Source organism: Lepisosteus oculatus, chromosome 19 (genome assembly GCF_040954835.1).
Source record: "Lepisosteus oculatus isolate fLepOcu1 chromosome 19, fLepOcu1.hap2, whole genome shotgun sequence".
Lineage (NCBI taxonomy): Eukaryota > Metazoa > Chordata > Actinopteri > Semionotiformes > Lepisosteidae > Lepisosteus > Lepisosteus oculatus.
The window spans coordinates 15,338,174-15,359,367 of NC_090714.1; the positions used below are offsets into that span (position 1 = coordinate 15,338,174).

The 21,194-nt window shown below is 46.1% G+C and overlaps 2 protein-coding genes across 2 annotated transcripts in view; one reads left to right on the plus strand and one right to left on the minus strand.

The window, feature by feature from the left end:
• Window positions 1–376: 376 nt before the first annotated feature.
• coq7 (coenzyme Q7 homolog, ubiquinone (yeast)) lies at window positions 377–4,538 on the minus strand. The gene is made up of 6 exons (XM_006637177.3): window positions 4,302–4,538; window positions 3,479–3,672; window positions 2,918–3,032; window positions 2,423–2,562; window positions 2,181–2,249; window positions 377–1,229 (listed from the first exon to the last, which is right to left on the minus strand). Exons 1-6 carry the CDS (start codon window positions 4,384–4,386, stop codon window positions 1,152–1,154), a joined length of 681 nt encoding a protein of 226 aa, XP_006637240.3. The 5' UTR covers window positions 4,387–4,538; the 3' UTR covers window positions 377–1,151.
• Window positions 4,539–19,937: 15,399 nt separating this feature from the next.
• The window catches only part of LOC102689888 (multidrug resistance-associated protein 1-like), a 30,049-nt gene continuing 28,792 nt past the window's right edge, over window positions 19,938–21,194 (plus strand). The window contains exon 1 of the mRNA XM_006637178.3: window positions 19,938–20,559. Within this exon, the coding sequence (XP_006637241.2) occupies window positions 20,518–20,559 (42 nt within the window). The 5' untranslated portion in view covers window positions 19,938–20,517. The remainder of the gene's footprint in view (window positions 20,560–21,194) is intronic.

Sequence of the window (21,194 nt, forward strand, 5' to 3'; positions counted from 1 at the left end):
ATTCGGCCACCTTCTGCACCCAGATGAGAAAAGTGGTCTGTTCCACTTAACCCCAGTTCTTTCTGCTGAACATTTCAGTCAGAGCCTTTTTTAAAAACACAAAACACAGTCTTAAATCACCCCCATCTCCCACCAGATGCCATGAAGCTGATCAGGCAACATGTCCTACTGCCCCCTTGTGGAGATCTGCACTCACGACAATTTCTCTTTCTCTTCTCAACCCGCTCACCTCTGACAGCACACTACGCATTCTAACAAAGGAAACACTGCAGTTGACCAACAGCGTATCCATCGAGTCCACGTTGAAATGTGCGTGAAAACACTTTCAGTCATGCAACAAACAGACAGGTAAAAAAAATGCATTCGTGAGATGCAATGAAAATCATCGGAATATTTATTATATTAAATAAAATCTGACAGGATAAGACAATGAAAATAAGCTCTTAAAATGTTTTAACCAGCGAGTTTACTTACAGCCTGTGACAGGCCTCTCTTATCTTTTCTTAGTACAGCACTTCATGCAGGAGACGTGTAGAACAGCCTTGATTTTCCTGGGAGGCCATTTTAATCTCTGCGCAGCTCCCTGCCCCGTTTATTTTCTGATACAGAACGCAAAACTACAAAGGGGCTGAAAAGAATGACCTTGCTGGCTTTCCAACAAGCAGATTTACAAAAAGGCACTGGGCAGGTGTCTTAGCAATTAAAGACTGCTGTTGCCCATCGTTATCGAAGCACAGTGACAGAGAGCTTACCAAGAAACAGCATGGCTGTAATTAAAACCCCCTTAGTGTTATACTGAGAATTACTGCAAGAGAATTAGTGACTAAACAAATGGCAGAGTTCCAAACACAGCAAATCACAACAATCGCACTTCTGCCCTGTGTTTTTCCTGTTGTTTTTTTTTTTCATTTCATAATACCGACTGTCTTAAAGGGGACTCAATATGACTCCGTGAAAGTAAACTCATGATGACTGCCATGATGACCTGAGCCCGTGACAGGCTGTGAAAGACCTTCACATCTAGAGATGCAGTAAAAGTCACAGGCATGGTTAGCACTGCGCTGGTTGGACAGTATTCACACAAAGCAGACCGGAACTACATCCATTCTTTTAAAAAAAACAAAACCTTTGGATTTCAATCTTCAGGGATTCTAGATGCGTTCAGACAGATATATCGCCGCCTTACAGCCAACCTGTATGGCATTCTTCAAAAGCCAGTAAGCCGGTGCCTGGAAATGAAAACAGAGGGAAAAAAACTGTATTGGACCTCATGTAACAACACTTGCTGTTTACATACTGTGCTATTTACCCTCAGTTTTAGACTGACCCCACTGTGTTCCCATAGCAAGACATGGACCATGTTTTGAGATGAAGGGTGAGCTGTGCAAACCACATCACAAGATCACACTTAACGCAAGTGCCTCTGCATTCTGGAGACTGTCATATATGGATACGTTAAAGGAGTCAAATCTCTTCAGTCTAGGACAAAGGAGATCGAACAGAGATGTAAGTTAAGTACGTAGAATCTTAAAGAGTTTGGTGTCCTGGTTCAGCCAAGAAGACTACGAGGGTATAGGGTCACAACTGAAAACTACAACCATCAAGGACAGAGAACAGGAAACACTGGTAGTATCTGGAACAGACTTCACAGCATAGCTTTGGATGCACAAGATCCAAACCCATTCAAAAAAGAGCTGATTTACTTGTATACATGAACCACCCATGAGCCAAATGACCTCCCCTAACCTGCAGGCTTCCTCATGGTGTTATTTAATAACTGCTTGGTTCCATACAAGTTCAGGTGAGCAGGAGCCTAGGTGATGACAAGATACACCCAGGACAGTATACCAGTCCATCACAAGGCGCGATTAAGAGACACAATCGAACTCAAATGGCCTGCAAGTCTCTGGCCTGCAGGAAGAAACGGGAACGGTCAGAGAAATCTGCGTGGCCACAGGAAGAACAGGCACAGAATCTCCAGGCCAGAATTAAATCCAGGGCCCAAGAGCTGTTAGGCAGCACCGCTAACAACCACACTGCCCTCCACAGAAATCACCTAAACACCACCCATCCTCTCCGACACTTCCAAGTTCTTGAGTTCTTTCCCGCCGGACAGAAAGTAGCAACAACTATAAAACCACAACCCAAAGCACCACACAACCTGCTCTACTCGGACTCACCAGTTCTGCGTCGTGCTCCAAGCCTGTATCATGATGCTCCATTTCCTCATCACGGAACTTCTTGATTAACTAGGGGGGAAAAAAAATAAGCTCTAACAAAAATACAATATGGAGCCTCGGACAGCCAGACGTTCACCCTTTTTAATATCTTATTGATCTGGAACTCGGCACATATCAAAGGAATCACATGCAAAAAAAAACCCAAAGACACAAAGTGTTGCATCACCAACGGTCAGGCTTACGTTTAGTAACTCTTTGTACTTTTCCGGATCCACTTCCATCAGAGCTCGGATCTGGCTGTTGTAGTGCTCTGAGATGCTCTCTTCCACCGCCACTGTGCAGGCCATGGCACCCTCCTTCCCCAGCAAGGCTGTGCTGGCACCTGGGCACACAAACACACACGCACATGCTCACATTCATTAACTACACCACCGCAAGCAGCGCTTCGTGTCAGTCTGCAATGGTAAAACCCCACACAGGCAGATCGACGCAGAGTACTGGTAGGTTTGTGATGTGGGCAGATAAGGAGCTTAAATGAAAGGTGATGCCAGCAGAATGTCTTTGTGATACGAGGCACGTACAGTACATACCCAGGCCCTGCTGCAGTGCACCTGGTCGGCGATCCAAGTGTCAGTAAGTAGGAATTTCGCTCAGAATTTAGCAGCACTACAGGATCATATCTGGGATTACACCTGCATTATGCAATAATTTACCGAGCCTGTCTTGTGCCTACTCACCCAGGACAAACCCCGCCACATTCCAGAAAGGCATTAAAATTGTGGGGCGCACTCTGTTCTCAGCCACGAGCTCGTTGAACGTTTTCAGGTGATCTTTCTCTTGGTCCCACATTTCCTGCGGGATTGAAGACACCATTTCAAACTCGTGAGCAAGAAAAGCAGTCAACTTGAAATGAACAGGCAATTAAAAACACAAAACAGAAAGAGAGTCAAGTTAAATGGCATAGCTTTCGAGACTCCTTTAGAAATGACTTTGGATTTAGCAGTGGATTTGATCAGTACTAAATAAACACAACAAGTAGGGACGTCATTATCAACAAGTTTATTCACCACACTAAACACACCCACCACAGGGCCCTGAGTGGGCTAAAATCTCTCTAGCTGAATCAGCCTATAGTGTCTGAAAAGCCCCTTTTAAAAGAGGACTGCACGCCCCATGTCGGAGACATTCTGTACAGATGAATGTGTAATTCTCAACTCCAGGTCGCACCACTCCTGACTGGTGACCCATGGGGCCTCTGTGGAGGTTTTGTGGGGCAGGTGACTGCGTCGAGCACACACTTGGATGACTGGTCCGGCCTGAGTTCTCCCTAGCACTGCCATCTGGCCGGCGTAGATGCAGTTGGCTCCGTATTCCCCGGCGTGGTCCACTCGCAGCATCCGGTCCAGCATGGCTTTCTCTGTCTGGTCCAGGACTGGGGGCACCACGCTGTAACAGCGGGCCAGTCTGGGCCGCAGGGCTCTGCGGCAGGGCTCTGTTTGGACAGCACACACACGGCAACAGGCCTCTGATTACAGAGCACTAATCACACTAATTCCAACCCAGAACACAAGCACAACTCCAGAGACACAAGCACAGCTATTTCCTTTGAAATTGGCATTAAGAAGACATTCAAAGCGCTTCATTGTAAAGTCTGAGTGTAAATGATTTACCAAAAGATTTTAGATTGACCAATTTCCACGTTTGCAGACAGAAATGGAAAAGCCGTAGTGTTGCAGGTCAACAGCATCATGAATGCCTTTTCGAAAGAAGAAAATAACTTCGACAAACCGGGAATAAGAATGTTTACCCCAGCTGCTCCAGGGGCGCTGTACAATGGCTACCCCTGTGCTCTGAACCCAAGCTTCCCTCCCTGTCTGTGTGTCTCATGGAGAGCAAGCTGGGGTATGCAAAAAGACAAATTCCTAATGCAAGAGATTGTATAGGGCTAATAAAGAGATCTGATCTTAAATTGTCCTGCAACAGCTCTCATGGAATTCATAATTTGCCACATTTTGATAACAGAGATCAAAACCAGTTTTTAAATTCGCGTGTTTACATTGTGCGATTATGATCTTGAATCGATGGCACCAGGTTGTGCAACAAATGATTCAACCTTCCTACCCGTCCCGCTGGAACCAAACTGCCGAGAACCGAAGACCCGAATCCAGCCGTTCAGTAACACCGGCGCCTTTAGATACTTCTGCATTGCAGAAACGTTTGGAAATATTAACAATAAACTCAGGTGCCTTCAAGATCACATTTAAAGAGAGTGGCAGAAAGTCATTGACACCAGCCTGGTTCAGCAGATTGAATAACAGTAGCGTGAGGCTAACTACATTAAGCGACACGAATGATCCGGAAGTGTATGCAAAAAAGCCGAATTTCAATCAAAATAAAAGTCTTTCGGCTACAACGGTAGCGTGAAGCGGGCTCCATTAAGCGACACGAATGATCCGGAAGTGTATGTAAATAGCCGAAATTCAATCAAAATAAAAGCCCTCCAGCTACCACAGTAGCATATGAGGAGTATACTGTAGCAACATTAAGCGAAGTGACAAGCAGCTGAAACAACTGCTTTGTTATTTCTTCATGGTTAACTGTCATTCCTTGAACATTCAGGCAAAATTTGACAAATCTAAGATTATTACAAGTTTTTATTAATTTCACAGCACCTTTCTTCCATTTCTACTACTGTTTTTTTCATAGAAATGTTTTTTTTTTCTGTTCAATGAAAAATGTTTTAAGATGCAAGCTTTTAAAGGAGCTGTATCTGAAATTTGTAATTAAATCAAGTCCTTTATTATATTTCAATTCGATCAGTTTTTTAAACTATAACCAGGGACAAAAACATTTGTTGCACCATTAAAAGTGGTGAAACATACAATGTTAAGACAGTCAGCCAATAGCAAACCACCCTTCTTCATTCCGTTTTAAGTCTTTATTAATATTGTGGGTCTGGGTGGATCACCTCTAGAAAAACTGCGGTGTAGAATTGGATGGGGAAAATTTGTGCCTCTCCAAAGTTGGATGGAATCTATTCCACAGACCCTCAGCTAATAGAAAATCACATTGTTTTTGTCAGATAAGTGCCTCTGTCAAAACTGCTGGGGTTTATAGAGCAATTGGAAAATTGTACATTTCCATGTAACCTAGGGACAGTTTCACACAACTTTGTAATGGTGTAGTAGTTAAAATAGTACTTAGTTACTCTTTCTAATAACACAAGCTGTCATTTTGCATTGATCAGCGTTTTTCCTTTCGCTTTTCACTCCGCAGCCAAATTCTGAGAAGCCATTATTCTCGTGAACGAAAGATGGCGATCTAGCACAAGGTACAGTCAACACATTGCCGCTGCGTAAGAGCACGGCCACGGACAGGCGGCGCTGAGCTACCTCGCAAACTATCGCCTGGGACTTTTAGATTTACTAAATTACGTTGTTTTTATTCTGTATGTGGATCTTAACGTGTCTTAATATCCTGCCTAGACATGTTTAACCATCCGAACCTATGGTCACATTTTCAAAATCAGACCTTTCTTTTATATACTGTACATGTACTGTACACAGTCCAACAAGTATCAGGTAGGACGTGATGTTAACTAAATAAAACATCAAAAAGATTTTCGTTTAAAGACTAGTTGCATAGAGCACCTTAATGTTAAACTTCCTTTCCGTTTCTCCCTTTATATTGTTTCTGTAGTACAGCCTTTACTTTAAGGCTGGCGTACGTGAAGATGACAATAATTCAATCAAACTTAATTCTAAAATTCTTGAATTGCACTCAGAGGAGATCTCTCTGAAAAACACTGCACTGCTCTAAATCTGACACACCCGCCACACATGAAGCTGAGGAGAATGAAGAAATGGAAATGATCTCCAGAAGACGAGTCTCCGCTGGTATTGTGAGACACCTGGACACGCGTGGCGTGCACTGTCCTCACAGGGCTGGCCAGGCTAGCTCTACCCGTCATGAGGGTGGTACAGAGTATGTCTTTCTGCAGGGCAGGGTTCTGTGGGTGTATGGGGTTCGGCGCCCCTCCAAGCACACAGAGACCCCCCCCCAGCTAATGTAAGGCTTAGGACATGAGCTTCATCCCCCTGTTTTTCATTTTCAGCTCCACTGTGTTGATGTTGTGAGCGCCGTTGGGCAGACGCCCATTTTCACAGCTGTGAAAATATGTCTTGAGACACCGTGAAACTGAGATCATCAATGCAGAGAAGCCCGCAGTGGTAGGAGACTCGGAGCAGGGCGGCGTGGATGGTGTCTTAGCAGGTTACTCTCTAGACCGAGCCAGCCTGTTCTGTACCTTTTTTGTGCAGAACTTCACTTTGAATTAGGGCCCGGTCTTCGCCCTGTCCCGGACAGAAACGCCTGAGAGCCGGCCCCGTCCTGCTTCGGACAGCTGAGCCTCGCAGTGCAGATTGCGAGATGAAGCACGTTCCAAGGGGGCTGCAAAACCCCCCCAAAAAACCCAAAATGCTAAAAATGTTTTTAATTGTCATCCAGTCTCCTTTAGGATTCATCGTGAGTCAGTTGAATCCTCGATAGCTACATTGTGGGAGCACCAGGTTTTGTGGGCAACCAAATTCCCTCCCACCAGATCTCTGTAGTCCTTTGAAAAGCTTGACCACATTCTTCTGCTATTGTGTCTACCCAGGTTTCTCCCCATTTCAACACCTAATGATGCAAACCTCTAATTGCTGAACTGCAGGGTACAACCACTGATTTTAAGAACATAACTGTATGAGAGGAGATCACTCAGCCCATCTAGTCCATTTTATAGCCAGTAGGTAGTTGATCCAAGGGTCTCGTCCTGCTGTTTCTCGAAAGATACCAGGGGACTGGCTTCAACAGCATGGCTGGGCAGCTCGTTCCACACTCCCGCCACTCTTTTGTATATAAATACTTGCATAAAAGGGCTGTGCTGCAAAAGCCCAGGCTGTTCACAAATGACTGTTGGGTGGTTTAGATAATGTTTCTGCTGGTGCTTATTTGGGGCACCCTGGCCAGATCAGAAGACACCCCAGCAGACGAGACACCCGGCCACAGTGTCACACAAGTTTGCTATGTGCTTCTTTGGCCTCTAGGCTCTGGGCTGGTCGTGCATAGCTGTGGTGGAACTGAGGCTTTCGCTCAGAGCTACAGTAGCGTGAGTCAGCCTATGTGGAGACAGAGCCGCCGAGGACATGACGAGTCTAGCCAAGCGGGAAAGAGAAAATGAGTGTAATATATGAAAAATGAATACCTTCGGAAAAAAAAACACCCATTCTCTGCTCAGATCGGAGAGGAAGAGGTCTGGATTCCCGATTGCAGAACAGGATCAAAGGTTGCGGCCAAATCAGTCTGTTTCTGGAAGACTGCAAGACCAGGGGAATAGTAACAGTACACTGGTGTGCGAAGAAGCAGTGACAGATCTTTCTCTCTCAAAGTCCATTTATCTGTTTAGGTATGAAGACACTGAAGTCATTGAGTAATACATTCGCTCTTTTACACGTGAAATATATCCCTAATTGCCAGACATAAGGTAGAGATTTCTTTCACTTGTACTTGAAACAAAACAGGTGAAGGAAAGATAATGGTTAAATCTTTGGCATTGGTTTTGAAGTCATACTCATGCTTTCCCTTCCAGAGTTCTAGTCAAACGTGCCCATTGCTCTTTGAGACGTTAAAGGTTGTGACTGCGGTACCAGCAAAGGCAGAATTTTTAAAATCTATAATATCTGATTCTTGAAGTTGCATTTCTTACGTTATCAGGCAAAACTTGATTAAATTTGCTAAGCAGCTGAAAATATTGTTTTCATCATCCACTGTTTTACATTTCTGCTTGCAGTCAGCAAAAAAAACAGTGTCTGGACGAAAAAGGATTGTTTGTTCCACGTTGTTGTAAAATGTGTGCATTTCGAAAAGACCCAGAACAAGCATGTTCTGCTTCAGTTTGAGTGCCCAGTCAGTTTCAGAAGGGAGTTAACATAATTACCTTCAGCAATGCTGTAGGATCTGCATCCCTCAATGCTGAGGGGATGAGATTAAGAAATGACACAATCTAGATCTCAATGTTTTATCACAAAGGCAAAGAATCCTAGGATTCAGCTGCAGGGAGAGAAAAGGTCCCGTATTCAGGAGATGCATTGTTTAGGTCTGTGTTTTTCACTGCAATTATCTTGGGCAGAAAATCTTTTGCCCTGCCGGTGAGGAGTGTGGTTGGAGATGAGAAGATGTAATTCATTTTAACAATAGCTTTCTTTCAGTGGCTGGATGGAGTCCATGATTTCTGCAGTGGGGAGATAGGGCACCACAGCAGCCAGGCTGGTCTCAGCCTGCCTCCACTGCACCCTGTTTGTGAGGAGGGGCTGAATGCAGCTGGGTTATGTCACATCAAAGTCATCTCTAAAATTGCTCTGCGTATGCACAGCTTAACGGAATCGTTCTGGAGAAGACTTGAGAAGAATTGTGAAAAGTCAGAGGAGTGGTTACTCTGTGGAAGGGGGCCTGAAACCAACAAGCCGTCAAGGCAAGAATAAGTGGAAACCAAAATACATGTGACTCGAAATATGTATAATTGCATATACTATTTACAGCTGCATTCTAGGAAATATTGAAATTAAATTGCTATGACAATTTTTACTAGTCAGTGTACAGATACCACACTAATAAGACCAGATGAGGGCAATACAATTATCTGTGTTCAGTTCAGCTTTGTCTCGTCAGACAGTTCTGTTTTTAACTCTGTGAAATGGTCATGGCAAATTTCCCATAATTCCTAATATTGTAAGTAGGTATTCCTAAAAAAAGGATTCACGGTATATGCATGCTACAGTATGAATGTGTTGTTTTCTGCTATTTAACAAATTTGACTTTTATTACTTTGACAGGTTAGTTTTTAGTGAGAGAGAAAAAAACAAAGTAGCCATTAGCCATCTTTAGTCATTCTTCACATTGAACAACATGATCCACAGAAGATCATAGATCACAGAAGGTCAGGGTGGGTTATACTGTATATGACCAGTTAATATGAAGCGTTGTAGGACACAATCCATCACATTTGACAACCAGCTCTGATTGACATTCGTCAGTCTTGTATTAGAATCTGTTTGACCTGACAGTACAGTCTGCATGTAAGGAGACTGCCTTAATCTCCCCCTTGTGTTCTTTGTCACTGATGGAATTTGTTCTTCTCTACAAAGAAAAATTAAAATGCTACATTCTGTACTGTAAAACATACATTATCAACATGAATCCAAAATAGAGGTAAAAACAGATGTATCAGGATTAACAGCCTAATCCTGGCTAATATGTCACGGGAGAAGGTACAATTTGTGATACTATGGTGGCCATTAACCCAATGTCCTGGCCACACTCCCCTCTGGCCTTTTACAATCTTGTCCTCCTCAATTTCCCCTTAATTCCATTGTGGGATTTAAATATCATCCCCTCTCAACCCCATCATCAATGTGCTGTGCATTAACCACCTGTGTGAGGACATCTTTGCTTTCCAAGCACACAGGTACCACACTCACAACAACTGAACGCAAGTGAGATATGACAAATATTGCCCACCTTTATCATTCATGTCCTTTGTCTTTTCATGTACAGGACTTATGTGATGCTTTTGGTCCAAGCTGCAGGCTCCTGATGGCAGCTAAGCCTTTCTGACAGTCTCTACAACCAGGGAGCTAGAAATCCAAGCAGTGAAAATATTCCTTTCTAAATGTTCTAAGTGAGCTTGTTTAAGTGTTTATACTCCTAAATATATTTTATGCCTTTGCAAATACAGTTAGGTGTGACCTTATGGACCCCTTTCATCCCACAAAATGAGTGAGCTGCTCATATTGGATGGTAGTTTGGTGGTTATCAGCCGGATTTAAAAGCAATTAAACCTCTAGTCTGTCTGTGTGCCTCATTGCAACGTTTAATTAGAAAGAGTATAAGTGTATATTTTTTTGCATGTGCCGTGTGTGTAAGCATGCATATGTTTATGGGGAGCTGCAGGTGCAGGAAATGGGTTTCAGGTCGAGACAAATCAGACCGAGGAATTCCATGCAATTTCTCAACGAGCCGCTTAAGAAATTACACACGTGACAAAGAAAAGTGAAATTAAACCCTCTATCATCATTTTCAGAGGTGCCTCTTGTGTTGCTTCACATCGGCTTGTTTACGCCCAGGATGCCTGCTGTGACTTGTGTGGCTGGCTGCCATGACCAGAGTGAAGTTCTCACTGTCTCGCCTCGCTCTGGAGAGCCAGGATGTCAAAGCAGGCCCACATCAATGGTCTACACCACATCCACAGGATTACACCTCTAGGCAGCAGGAGCACAGTCACGGGCAATACAGTACGATCAAGACAGCCACTCAGTGGCACCTCTGCACCTACCTCGGCAGCCACTACAGCGGCATCTCCGCAACTACCCATCTCATATCTCAAGAGAGCTCCTTGGCTGTAACAGAACCGCAGTCACATACCTGCACAAGCCTGGTTGCTCTTGGGAAGACACAAACCCCCACTGGAGCGGACAGCAGCTGGAAAAGCCAAGGGTGCTTCTGCAGCAGACTTCTCGGATTGGGGGTCGGTGCATTGGGCTGCTCTGTCAACCAGGACAGTGTCGGACAGACTCATGCACGACCCAACATTCTGTCCAACATTCTGTCCACCAGCAGCGAGGACACCGTCGTGTGCTATGCACTGGCCAGACAAAAAGGGATGCGAATGGAAACAAACCAGCTGGGCTCTGTCATCTGCACACGGCTCTTCCCACTTTCCTGTGCTGTACAACACGTCAAACAACGGTCTCTCACAGGCCCGGGGACAGAGTGCTACAGCCTGGCAAATGGCTGAAACCGTGAAGCTATATGTATCTAACAGAAGCCGTATTTAATTGTATTTAAGCTCCTTGCATGTTGAATTGCTATTATCCTGCACTATGTTGTGCGTAGTAAGCACCAGGCAGTCAATGTCTACACGCTGGAAGCATGATTAGTGAAATCGGCATCTGGGGTCCTGAGCAAAGACAGGGCTGCATGGCATCTAATGCCTTTGGAATTACGTGGAGGCTGTTTTACCACGGAACTCTGCCGTTCCTGTCCGCCGGAAGCTGTGAGGTCACAGTGCACTGACTGCTCCTAGCTGCTAAAACAGCTTCCTCTGTGCGCTGGAATGGTGGGTCAATCAGAGCACTTCGCATTGTGGTGCTGAGTGATGTGCATCTTGACACAATATAGGAGAAACACATAAAAAAAATATCCCTCTTGTTTTTCTGCTTATTTCCAGTTTTAATTGGCCAAGGGAGTTGGCAGATTTCTTTGAGGGGGAATGTTTGGGATATAAGTCACGGCTTGTCTCGGGTTCTATAGGAAAACGTTTGTGTGACTGCCTTGGGGAGTGGCCACTTTCATCTCGTATAATTGTTGTGTTTGCACGCAGCCCGGGCCGTCGATCTTGTGGAATGATCCGCGTCCCATATGGGAACCAGCTGCCACTCCAGCGAGAAGAGCTGGAAACAACGGGGCGCAGTCATCGAAGGACAACTGGGGGTCCCCCGGCCTCCGCCGCAGCGGTCGGGCCCAGAAAAACCGCACGCTGCTCAACAGGTACACTGAAGCAAGAAAGAAGAGCTCGGGCACTTGTTAGGGTTCTGCAGTTACACCAGAAGGTTGCGGATTCAAATCCTAGGTGATATGCTATGATATCCTTGAGAAAACCAATTTGCATTAAAATACCCGCCTGTGTACATTTGTGCAAATATAAGTTTCTTTGGATAAAAGCAGCAGCCACCTAAATTAATGTTCACACCATTGTGCATTTATCTTTAAAAAAACTGAAGGGCATTGTGAAAGTGTGTTTCAAACGCTGCCCAATGTAATAAACTAAATCAATATCACTCAGGCAGCCTAAAAGACAGCTATGGGGTTCTCAGCTAGTTGGAAAGCAGGTTCAGCACATACCAAAGTCATCTCCATCGTTTGGAGGTGATATTCCCAGCTATACCTGCAGGCCCCTGAAAGCCCAGCCTCCGTCTCGTGGGAGGGGTGGCAAGTCCTCCACACCATCAGAGATTTTGCTCTGGGTGTCCACGTTCAAAATGTCAGAGACTCAGTCTTTCAGCAGAACCAAATATTCCTGTACCTGCAGTTCAGAATAACAGGGACAGTCCCCAGATTGCAACAGCTCAGAGCTCCAAGATGCATTGAATGGGTGAGAAATGTTCCCTGTTGGGCACTCTCATACATGTATCTCAAACGACCCAGGAGCTACACGTAAATAAATGAAAAAAATGTGAAAAACACAAGGAAATAAGACTGAGAGTAAAGATTTAAAAAACAAAGGGAATCACACAAGAAAAATGATCTTTCTTAATTTCGTGTTCAGCTCATTTTCGAGGCATGCTGCGCTTGTCACTTTTTTTTATCTTACTGTTTAAACCCCCTAAAAAGAAGCTTCTCCACAGGAGTCTCAAAACTGTTGCCAGGAAGTGACTGCAGGAAGTGAAGACGGTGCTGTTTACACCAAAATCCCACCCGAAGAGGCTCTCTGCGTCACACTAATAGTTTCCCCCTCAGTGTTCCTCACAGTTATTTTTTGCTAGCCTGGTTTAATTAAAACCATCCCGGTGTGCATAAATAAACAGATCTCTATAAATATCGCCACTACGCCACTCATCTACGTCAGGGAACATGAACTAGATGGGATGAGTAGGAGGTGTGTTCCATTGTAGTAAAGTTTCCAGGAACGATGTTTGCCCCGAGGGGACCCTGGTCAGGGCAATGCCACGACTTTTCTGCTTTTGAAGAGGCCTGGATTTCATTTTGCGAAAAGCCACAGTGTCCCATTAAGAAGTGTGAAGTAATTTAACAATGGCTTAATAGAACAGCCTTCTTGGCAAACCTCTGGCGGAAACGTTTCAGGATCGTACAGGACAGTGCTGGGCACAGAGGAGGAGAAGACCCCAGTTAAAAATCCAAGTCCCGACTTTCCTGCCAGCAACAAATTCCAGAACCGTCGTTCGCTGGGGAACTGTCTGTTGTCACAGGGCAAGTGCAAGTTGGGTCAAAGTGCTGACTAAAGTCTGACACCTTGGTGTTCTCGCCCAGAAAGCTCCATTGTTCTGTTTGTCAGGATCAGCCCCCGTCACAAGCTTAGCTATTACCCGTTACTTAGAGGTTTGCAGATTAGATTTATTAATTACTGATTAATTTGGTCAAGTTAATGTGCTTTGCGAACTTTGCCATGAAAACAGGTTCAAGAGGTTTAAACAAGGTCTAAGAGCCTCCCAGGTGAAGAGCTTATCCGATGTTAACCGCAGCAATACTGGGGTGCATGGATTCCAGTGGGTAGGCTGGAGGTCAAAAATGTAGCATGGATATCTGCACTGGAGCACCCAAGGCCCCTACCACTACCCCAAGAGAATACAAGAAGATATTGCACTGCCTTCTGCACACAATGGTTGTATACTCAAGTCAGCAGCTAACATTTATAATGGGAATTTCCATGCCTCACATTTGCAGAACTTCTCGGGATGCCTGAACAGATAGCTGTCTGCCCCATAAACTGTGCAAAAGACTATAATGAGGGAGCAATCCGACAAGGGATAATGCCAACGCAGCATCCCCCCGACATTCCAGTAAAGCATTAGGGCTGAGGAGCCTATTTAGGGTATTTAGATACAAAAAATAAATATCTCACTGTCTGCGAAAAGGTAATTATCGCCTCTTTACAGATATCTAAACGAGCAGTCTGTCCCGATTCCTGGCGGTGATTCTCAGCCCGGTTGGTGCGCTGTACTGCAGTGGCAGGGTTGGCGGAGAGGGAGTTACCTGCCGTCCTGCCCAGCTCTGTGTTTCTGATGCAGCTTCTCAACTCCCCCTTGGAAAAACGTCACTTTATCAAACTGGATGTGGTGGGAAAACGCAACCGTGCGCAGACGGACGGACGGATGGATCTTTGAATGGGAATCCATATATACAGCACCTGTTTTGTTTCTTCAAGCTGTGAAGTAAAACCAGTGAAAAGAGATGGGAATGTAAACCATATTAAAATGAACAGATGTGACCTAGAGATAATAATAATTAGAAAGGTTACAGACAAGAGGAGGCCTTTAGGCCTACATAACCTGTTTGGTAGTTAGTAGCTGACCCGAAGATCTCATCCAGGTGTTACCTGAAGCCAGGGTATCGTCTTCTTCACCGGCATGGCTGGGTAGCTTGTGCCACACTCCCAACTCCCACAATCCTTTGGGTCAAGACGCGCCTCCACCTGTTGATGGTTTTAAATGCACTTCCACACAGCTTGCATTTGTCTCCTCTGGTTTGGGTTGGGTTTGGCTCTGGGCTGACGTTGCGTCCTGAAATGTGTTTGCGACGTTCATTCCGAGCTCCAGGTGGGACCGGTGCGAGCCCAAAGCAGGTGGGAGGCTGGTTCTGCTCTTGGTACGGCCCGTGTACAGCTGAGTGGACATGGAACCCTCCAGGATGGGACATGGTTCCATAGCTGTGTTGACCCCAGAGATGCTGGTGATCTATTTTACAGCTGTGTGCACTGGCTCAAAAGTCCAACAGCAGTGTCCACATTGGACTTAAAACCCACAGGCCTCCGGTTACGAGTGCCTGCTCCAGAGCTCCAGCTGCTACCCTGTGTTACCTTATTCCGTACTTGATCGTCCCACTCTGGCTCAGAGTCAGAGCCAGCCCATGTTCAGGGTGGAGAGGAAAGTCCAACCCAGATCACTTGGCCAGGTCTCCTGCCGAAACAGCCCAGGTTAATTCAGGTCAGCCTACATTCCAGGACCAGCTTAGAGTCGGAGACAATGAAACCCAACAGCAAAATTCAGATGTAAACTTAACATCACGAAGAAAAAAGAAAACCAAACGGCAATTACTGTGCGGTAACCCTGCCCTGGCGGCTCGGTGAACGGAGACCGCAGCGACACAGATATCCTGCAATTAGCACGCTTCAGCCTTGATCATAAATAATCACAGGTCTTTCACAAAACGCAGGTCGTCGCAGGTAAACAACTGGTGTGTTTCTCTCATTCCCCTATTGTGTAAGACACTGCCTCTTTGTAATCAAACTCTGAGATCAAAAGAGGAAAAATGCAGAGGTTCCCTAAGGATGTCTGCCACAGACAGTTTGTGGTCTATCTTTCTTCTCCCCATATTTTCACTCAGTGTTATTTCAGAACTGGCCATTCGTCGCGAATGATAGTTTTTCATGCTTTTATACACAGGATTTCCCTGTGTTGCTGTTCTTTGCCTTGGTCTTCACTCGGGTTTCTCATTCTTTTGCAATGATATGTCATACTTTGGTTAAACAGAATAGTAGGAGCCGCATTGAAAAGGCTTCCAGAGCACAGCAGCTGTGTCTTTTCTAACGGAGACAGAAGGGGGAGAACTGGACCTCCACAGCAGCAACCTGGCCTGCAATTCCTGGAGGCCACTCATCCCAGGACTAACCAAGGGCCAGCGCTGCTTAGCTTCGGAGATCGGAAGCGGACAGAAGAGGGACCAAAAGGAGGAAGACAGAAAAAGGGAGACAGAGACAGAGCGTTTCTGTTACCCTGAGGGGGCTGACACATCTGAATCCACTTTACAATTGGCTTCAGGGATCCCAAAGCCGCACCGCTCAGGCTGTTTGTTTTAAAGCATATAATACAGCACCATTTTTTTTTCTCTTTCTAACGATTTTGGCCCTGCTGCTCACTTTCGTTACTATATTTATCCCCAGCTTGTGTGTATGTTCCCAAAATGACTACATTATTTTGACTAGACTGTTTTTCCTCCTTTGCGAGGCCAGAGGAAGTGTAGGTGACCAGGGCTGGTTAACCGCTGCTCTGCTGCGACTCCCCCAGTGTGGCTGGCTGGGGCTCCGGCCCCCCTGTTTGAAGTAGCTGCCAGCCCTGGGCCCAGCCAGCCACAGCCAGAGTGGCCACGATCCAGGCTTTTCATTGTGACACAAACGTTTTCTCCTTTTCCCTCTGGCGTAAACAGGTCCCTGCGTTGTTGTTGTTGTTTTTTTTTTTGCGAAGGGTTTGCCCTCCTGTTTTATGAAACACAGAGCTATTATCTGACTTAAACCGCGGCTTTATGCTGAGGTAGGAGCATGGTTTATGAAGGCATCAACCAGATGTTTCATTCCCCCACCAGAGTCTGGTAAACCAGGTTCCGCAACACCTAGCAGAGTAACTGAGCTGGGAGCGACTGAGATTGTCGCCAGAGGTGAGAAGGGCACAAACCACGCAGGTATTTCTATGAGTCAAGAATGGTGTGTTTTACTTTCCTGTAGAGCTCAGCTGCTGACTGAAATCGATGCAGATGACTACACAGCCGGGAGACAAGGCGACACAGTGGTCAGCACGGCTGCCTTGCAGAGCTGGGGCCCTGGGATCCATTCTGGACCTGGGGTAGCTGTCAGCGCGGAGTTGCCAGTTCTCCCTGTGCTGGCATGGGCTCCACCAGGTGCTCCACTTTCTTCCCACAGTCCAAAGACATGCTGGCAAGTCGACTGGCTTCTGGGTAAAATTGGCCCCGGTGTGAGCGTGTGAGCGTGTGAGCGTCTGTGTTTGTGTCAGTCTGCCCTGCGATAGACTGGCGTCCCATCCAGGGTGTATCCTGCCTACAGCAGCTCCTGTGGCTTGGTGGGAAAGGTCCGTCAGCAAAGACCGCTGGTGAAAAGCAAGAAAACTACTTCAGCAAAAGATCCCAGCAGACAGCAAGGCAGACCTGCCCTCGGAGGTGCTTACACAACCTGCTCCGTTTCCCAACCCAGCGCGGTTGCTAAACACAGACACGTGCCCCCGTACTGTGTGTACGCATCCAGTTCCTAAGTATCAATTTTGAGCAATTTACAAAAGTAAATAAAAAGAGGCTCTGCTATTATATAGAGCTGGTGGCCCCCAATTGTGGCAGCCTTGTTTTTGCCAGGGCTGTGCCAGTGCCAGCGGTTATCGTGACTCGGGGGGGGAGAGCAGGAGAGGTTTCAAATGATTTCCTTCACCAAACTCCGTCTTGTTGCAGCACTTAGGGCCAGACATAATGAGGCTCGGGAGCTGCTGCTCAGAAGCTTTTCATTTAATCCTGGATTTAAAGTGACCACTAACAGATAAAAGTGTCTGCCTTCCTGGCAGGTGTTTCTGCTTTCACAACGCCACGTCTCAGGTGCCACTAACTGTACAGGTACGTGTGCTTTGACCCTTCTGACTGGGCCAGATTGTGGGGTTTTCTGCTGGTGTGACACTTAAAGTGCATTTAAGCCTGACAACAGGAGGCAAGTCTTTACACAGCAGGAAGTGGGAGCGTGGAACAAGCTACCCAGCCATGCTGTTAAAGCACAGCCCGGCTTCTTTCAAGAACCAGCTGAGTGAGATCCTCAGATCAATTAGCTACTAACTGCCAAATGGACTAGATGGGCGGAATGACCTCCACTCTTGTGAAGCAAATTCTTGTGGTCTTTCGTAACGTCTGGTCTGCGGACAGAGAAAATACTTAGATAATTAATATAAACATAATTACGTATAGTTTTACACAGTATCTTATCTAGTCTTCAGCCATAGCTATTTACGAAATATCTTCTGATTGTGTTTGCATCCTCTATTGTAGACATGCATAAAGAAATGAATACAGGTACAAGCATAAGGGTACATAAAGAGTTAAGGGAAATTTATCCCCTTAATCGCTCTAACAGCGGACACAACAGACCTATTTTCTTACTCAAAGTAGCATTTTCTAGGGAGCAGTGCTGTTGTTATAACTGTGTTCTTGATATATTGTATATGTAATATACCAGCCCTCATAATCTTGTGTTGTGTTTTGGGGGAATTCTCCTGACAGCTAAATATATCATTTCTCTGTAACGTACAGAAGCTGTAATCGAATCCTCTTGACTAGCTAAACAGATGCTGAAGTCTAAAGGCGAATGACCGAGTCTGTCAAACATGGCTGTTTACTTTCTTGTCTCTGCTTCAGGCTCTACAGGGGGATCCTGAGTTACCCTTACAGCAGATTCTCTGGACACAAGTTATCTTTTTAAAGTGACAGCAGCCAGCGTGAATGTTTCTGCTCCGTTTCCCCTTCAAGGTTGTGCACTGTAGCTCTCAGTAAGCTCCCAGTGCTCGTTCAGCCCATCAACAGAGCCCTTTCCAGGGGGCGGTCTGGTTGACTTCTTCAGCTGGTTTGGTTTCTTACCCTCTGGGATCATGTCTGCGGGGGGCTGGACCGCATCAGTGCGAGGCGCCTCCGTTTTGAACATGGGCAGCGTCTTCAGCTGACCCTTGCACCCTGCCAGAGGTCTGAATTTATCAGAAAGTGCGGGGCACCCCAATAACGTGTCTGTTTGCCTGCAGCAAGACACAGATGACCAGCCCTGGTGTCCAGCTCCTACACAGCTTGTCAGACTACAGGTGACCTAGTCCCTGCCTGCACTGTAAATACCCGTGGGGTGGCAGAGGTGCCCTCTGAGCACATGGCGCCAGGAGGAAGGCCAGAGCTAGGCACCACTAGGCTCCGCTCAACACTCCTGTTTTTGTAGGAGGAAGCCTGAGTCTCCGCCCGGAATCTAGCTTGCAGAAGTCCAATAAGGCTTCTGCCCAAGGTGGGGAAGCCAAAAAAGAAACAAACAACAGAACGAAAGGAATCCCATAAAAGACCAGATTCTCTTTTTTCCCTATTAAAATACCAGTCCCCCTTTTCTTTGTTATGTGACTTTTCCGTGGTAAAATTTTTGTCATCCTGCAGTTTGTTTTCCATGTTTTCCTTTGCAATTGCTGGGCAGCGTCATGTTTTCCACGATTCCCGTCAATTTCTCCCTGCGCTTCTGCCTGCTCTGGGCCCTGGAGCGTCTGGAGACTCCCAGCAAAAGGGAACCTGTCCCGATATTGAGAGCAGCTCTAACCCTGGCACAAACGGCTGAGCAGGTATCGTCAGTGATACGTTAGATTGCACGATACACAATTCAACACAGACGGGACAGCCCTGGAACACGCAGCGGGGCGCCAGGTGTGGAGCACCCCAATAACACGCCTGTGTACCTGCAGCAAGACACAAGGTACTCTGTTATTACTCCCGCCTTATTTCTCTCGATTCAGTGAATGCCTGGTTATTCATTACAACAACTGTTGTGTTAAATAATAAGTGAACATTTATTTTGTCTGGAAATCGGAGGAATCCGGGAACGGCAGTACTCCGCAGCCTCTGTGCTGACCCAGCACTGACCTGACGTTATCTTTTGCTAATTTCCCAGAAGCAGCCCCCCAACACACAAGCCCACAAGCCATTGCTCCGCAAAAGACAAATCACAGACTTGCTGCATTCCGCACGGCAGCGCCAGTGACATCGGCACAGTGCAGCATCACAGGCAGGCCCGAGCTCAGTGTCTCAGCCGCGCTCCGGGGCTCTCGGGCGTGAGGCCATCATTACACAGCTTTATGATCTTCACACTCCCTAGCCACAAAGAGCAACAACTCATGCGGGATCCAGCTCACAACCTGATTGTTTCAATATGATTTAATCTTTGGTTGCTGGGCATAAATTCCCTGTGGCGTTCTGGGACATTTTGCATCTTCAATACTTACAATGCACCACCGTGGAAGCATATATTGAGATTTGTAGCGCTAAAATGCCAGTGCCTTGTTGGAACAATGCAATCGACAATATTTCCAATATTTGCTTTCATTATTAACTGTATTATGGCCTGTCCCACATTATCAAGCTGTCAAACCCTCTCTGTAGAACCAAAACATCCTCTCTGAGAGACTTCTCACACTGTAGTGAATAATTATTTCAGCGCAGTCCTGCAGTCATGTGAAAGAGGCAGAGAAAAGGAGCTGGCATTCTGAGAAGGGAGTGTTTTGGGGGAACCAGTGGGTTATGAACTTCTTTAGGGGAGTTTCTGTTGTCTGTTGTGATGTGTTGTTTCCCCTACAGTCGGGTCTGTCACAAGTGACTGAAGAAGCACAACGAAGGAGTCAGGGGGGAGAGAGAGAAAAGAGACAGAGAGGTAGAGAAAGAGGGAGGAGAGAAGAGAGAGCGTGTGTGAGAAAGAGTGAAGGACACAGACGCTGAAGGGAGAGGGAGAGAGAGAAGGAGGAGAGAGAGGGGGGGGGGAGAGAGAGAGAGCAGATCTTTCCACCCACCTAGTGGGGTGATCCAAGCTGGCAGGGCTGCAGTCATAAACAGCACTGTCTGACGGATTTATTCTCAGAGAGAAGAGGACTGCAGCAGGAGCTGGAGAGCTGGAGCAGACTGAACCTGAGCAACACACAGACACCCGGACAGACACGCCGCTGCACTGCGCTGCCTGAAGAGGATTTACTGCTGAGCCGCGCGGGAGAGGAAAGGAGCAACCGGAGTGTGGATGGATGCCTTCTGTAGCCTCAGTGGGCTGGACCCACTATGGGTGAGTGTCCCGGGACCGGTCTGGACCGCAGCACCCTGCGCATTCAGAGACACAAAGACCGAGAGAGGGAGAGATCACTGCAGTCAAGTAAACAGGGAAGCTGATATACCGAGTCTGCATGAGGGTCTCCTTTCAAAGTGATTCTTTTTGATTTTATAGCTCAATTTGAAAAGCTTGTGAACTAGGAGATATTTCAAGTCAGGTTCAGGTGTGCACGCTGTCAGGTGCACAAGACTCACAGAGGAGCTGCAGGATTCTCCATCCTTAACTCCTGCCTGGGATGGGATACATAACTGCCACTGTAATGTCAATTACATGTCTCTGTCAAATCAGATCAGCAAATAATTAAATCCAATTAATTGATTTTAAGCTAAAGAAGGAGCCCAAACAGGAAAAAATGTGGGCAGAAAGTTATGCAGATGTAGGACTAAAGCTGTAGGGTTTTGTGTAGTTTTGCTGGTACCTGTATCCTGTTCATCTTTAGTGTAAAGTAAAGTGGTATGCAAATATATATTTTTGCTATTAAGCTATGAGTCATCTTGGCCAGGTAATAAATGTAACTGAGAGTTTTTTCATCAGTTGACTAATCTGGTTAATCTGAAATAAAGGATTTAATTAAATTAAACACAGTATGT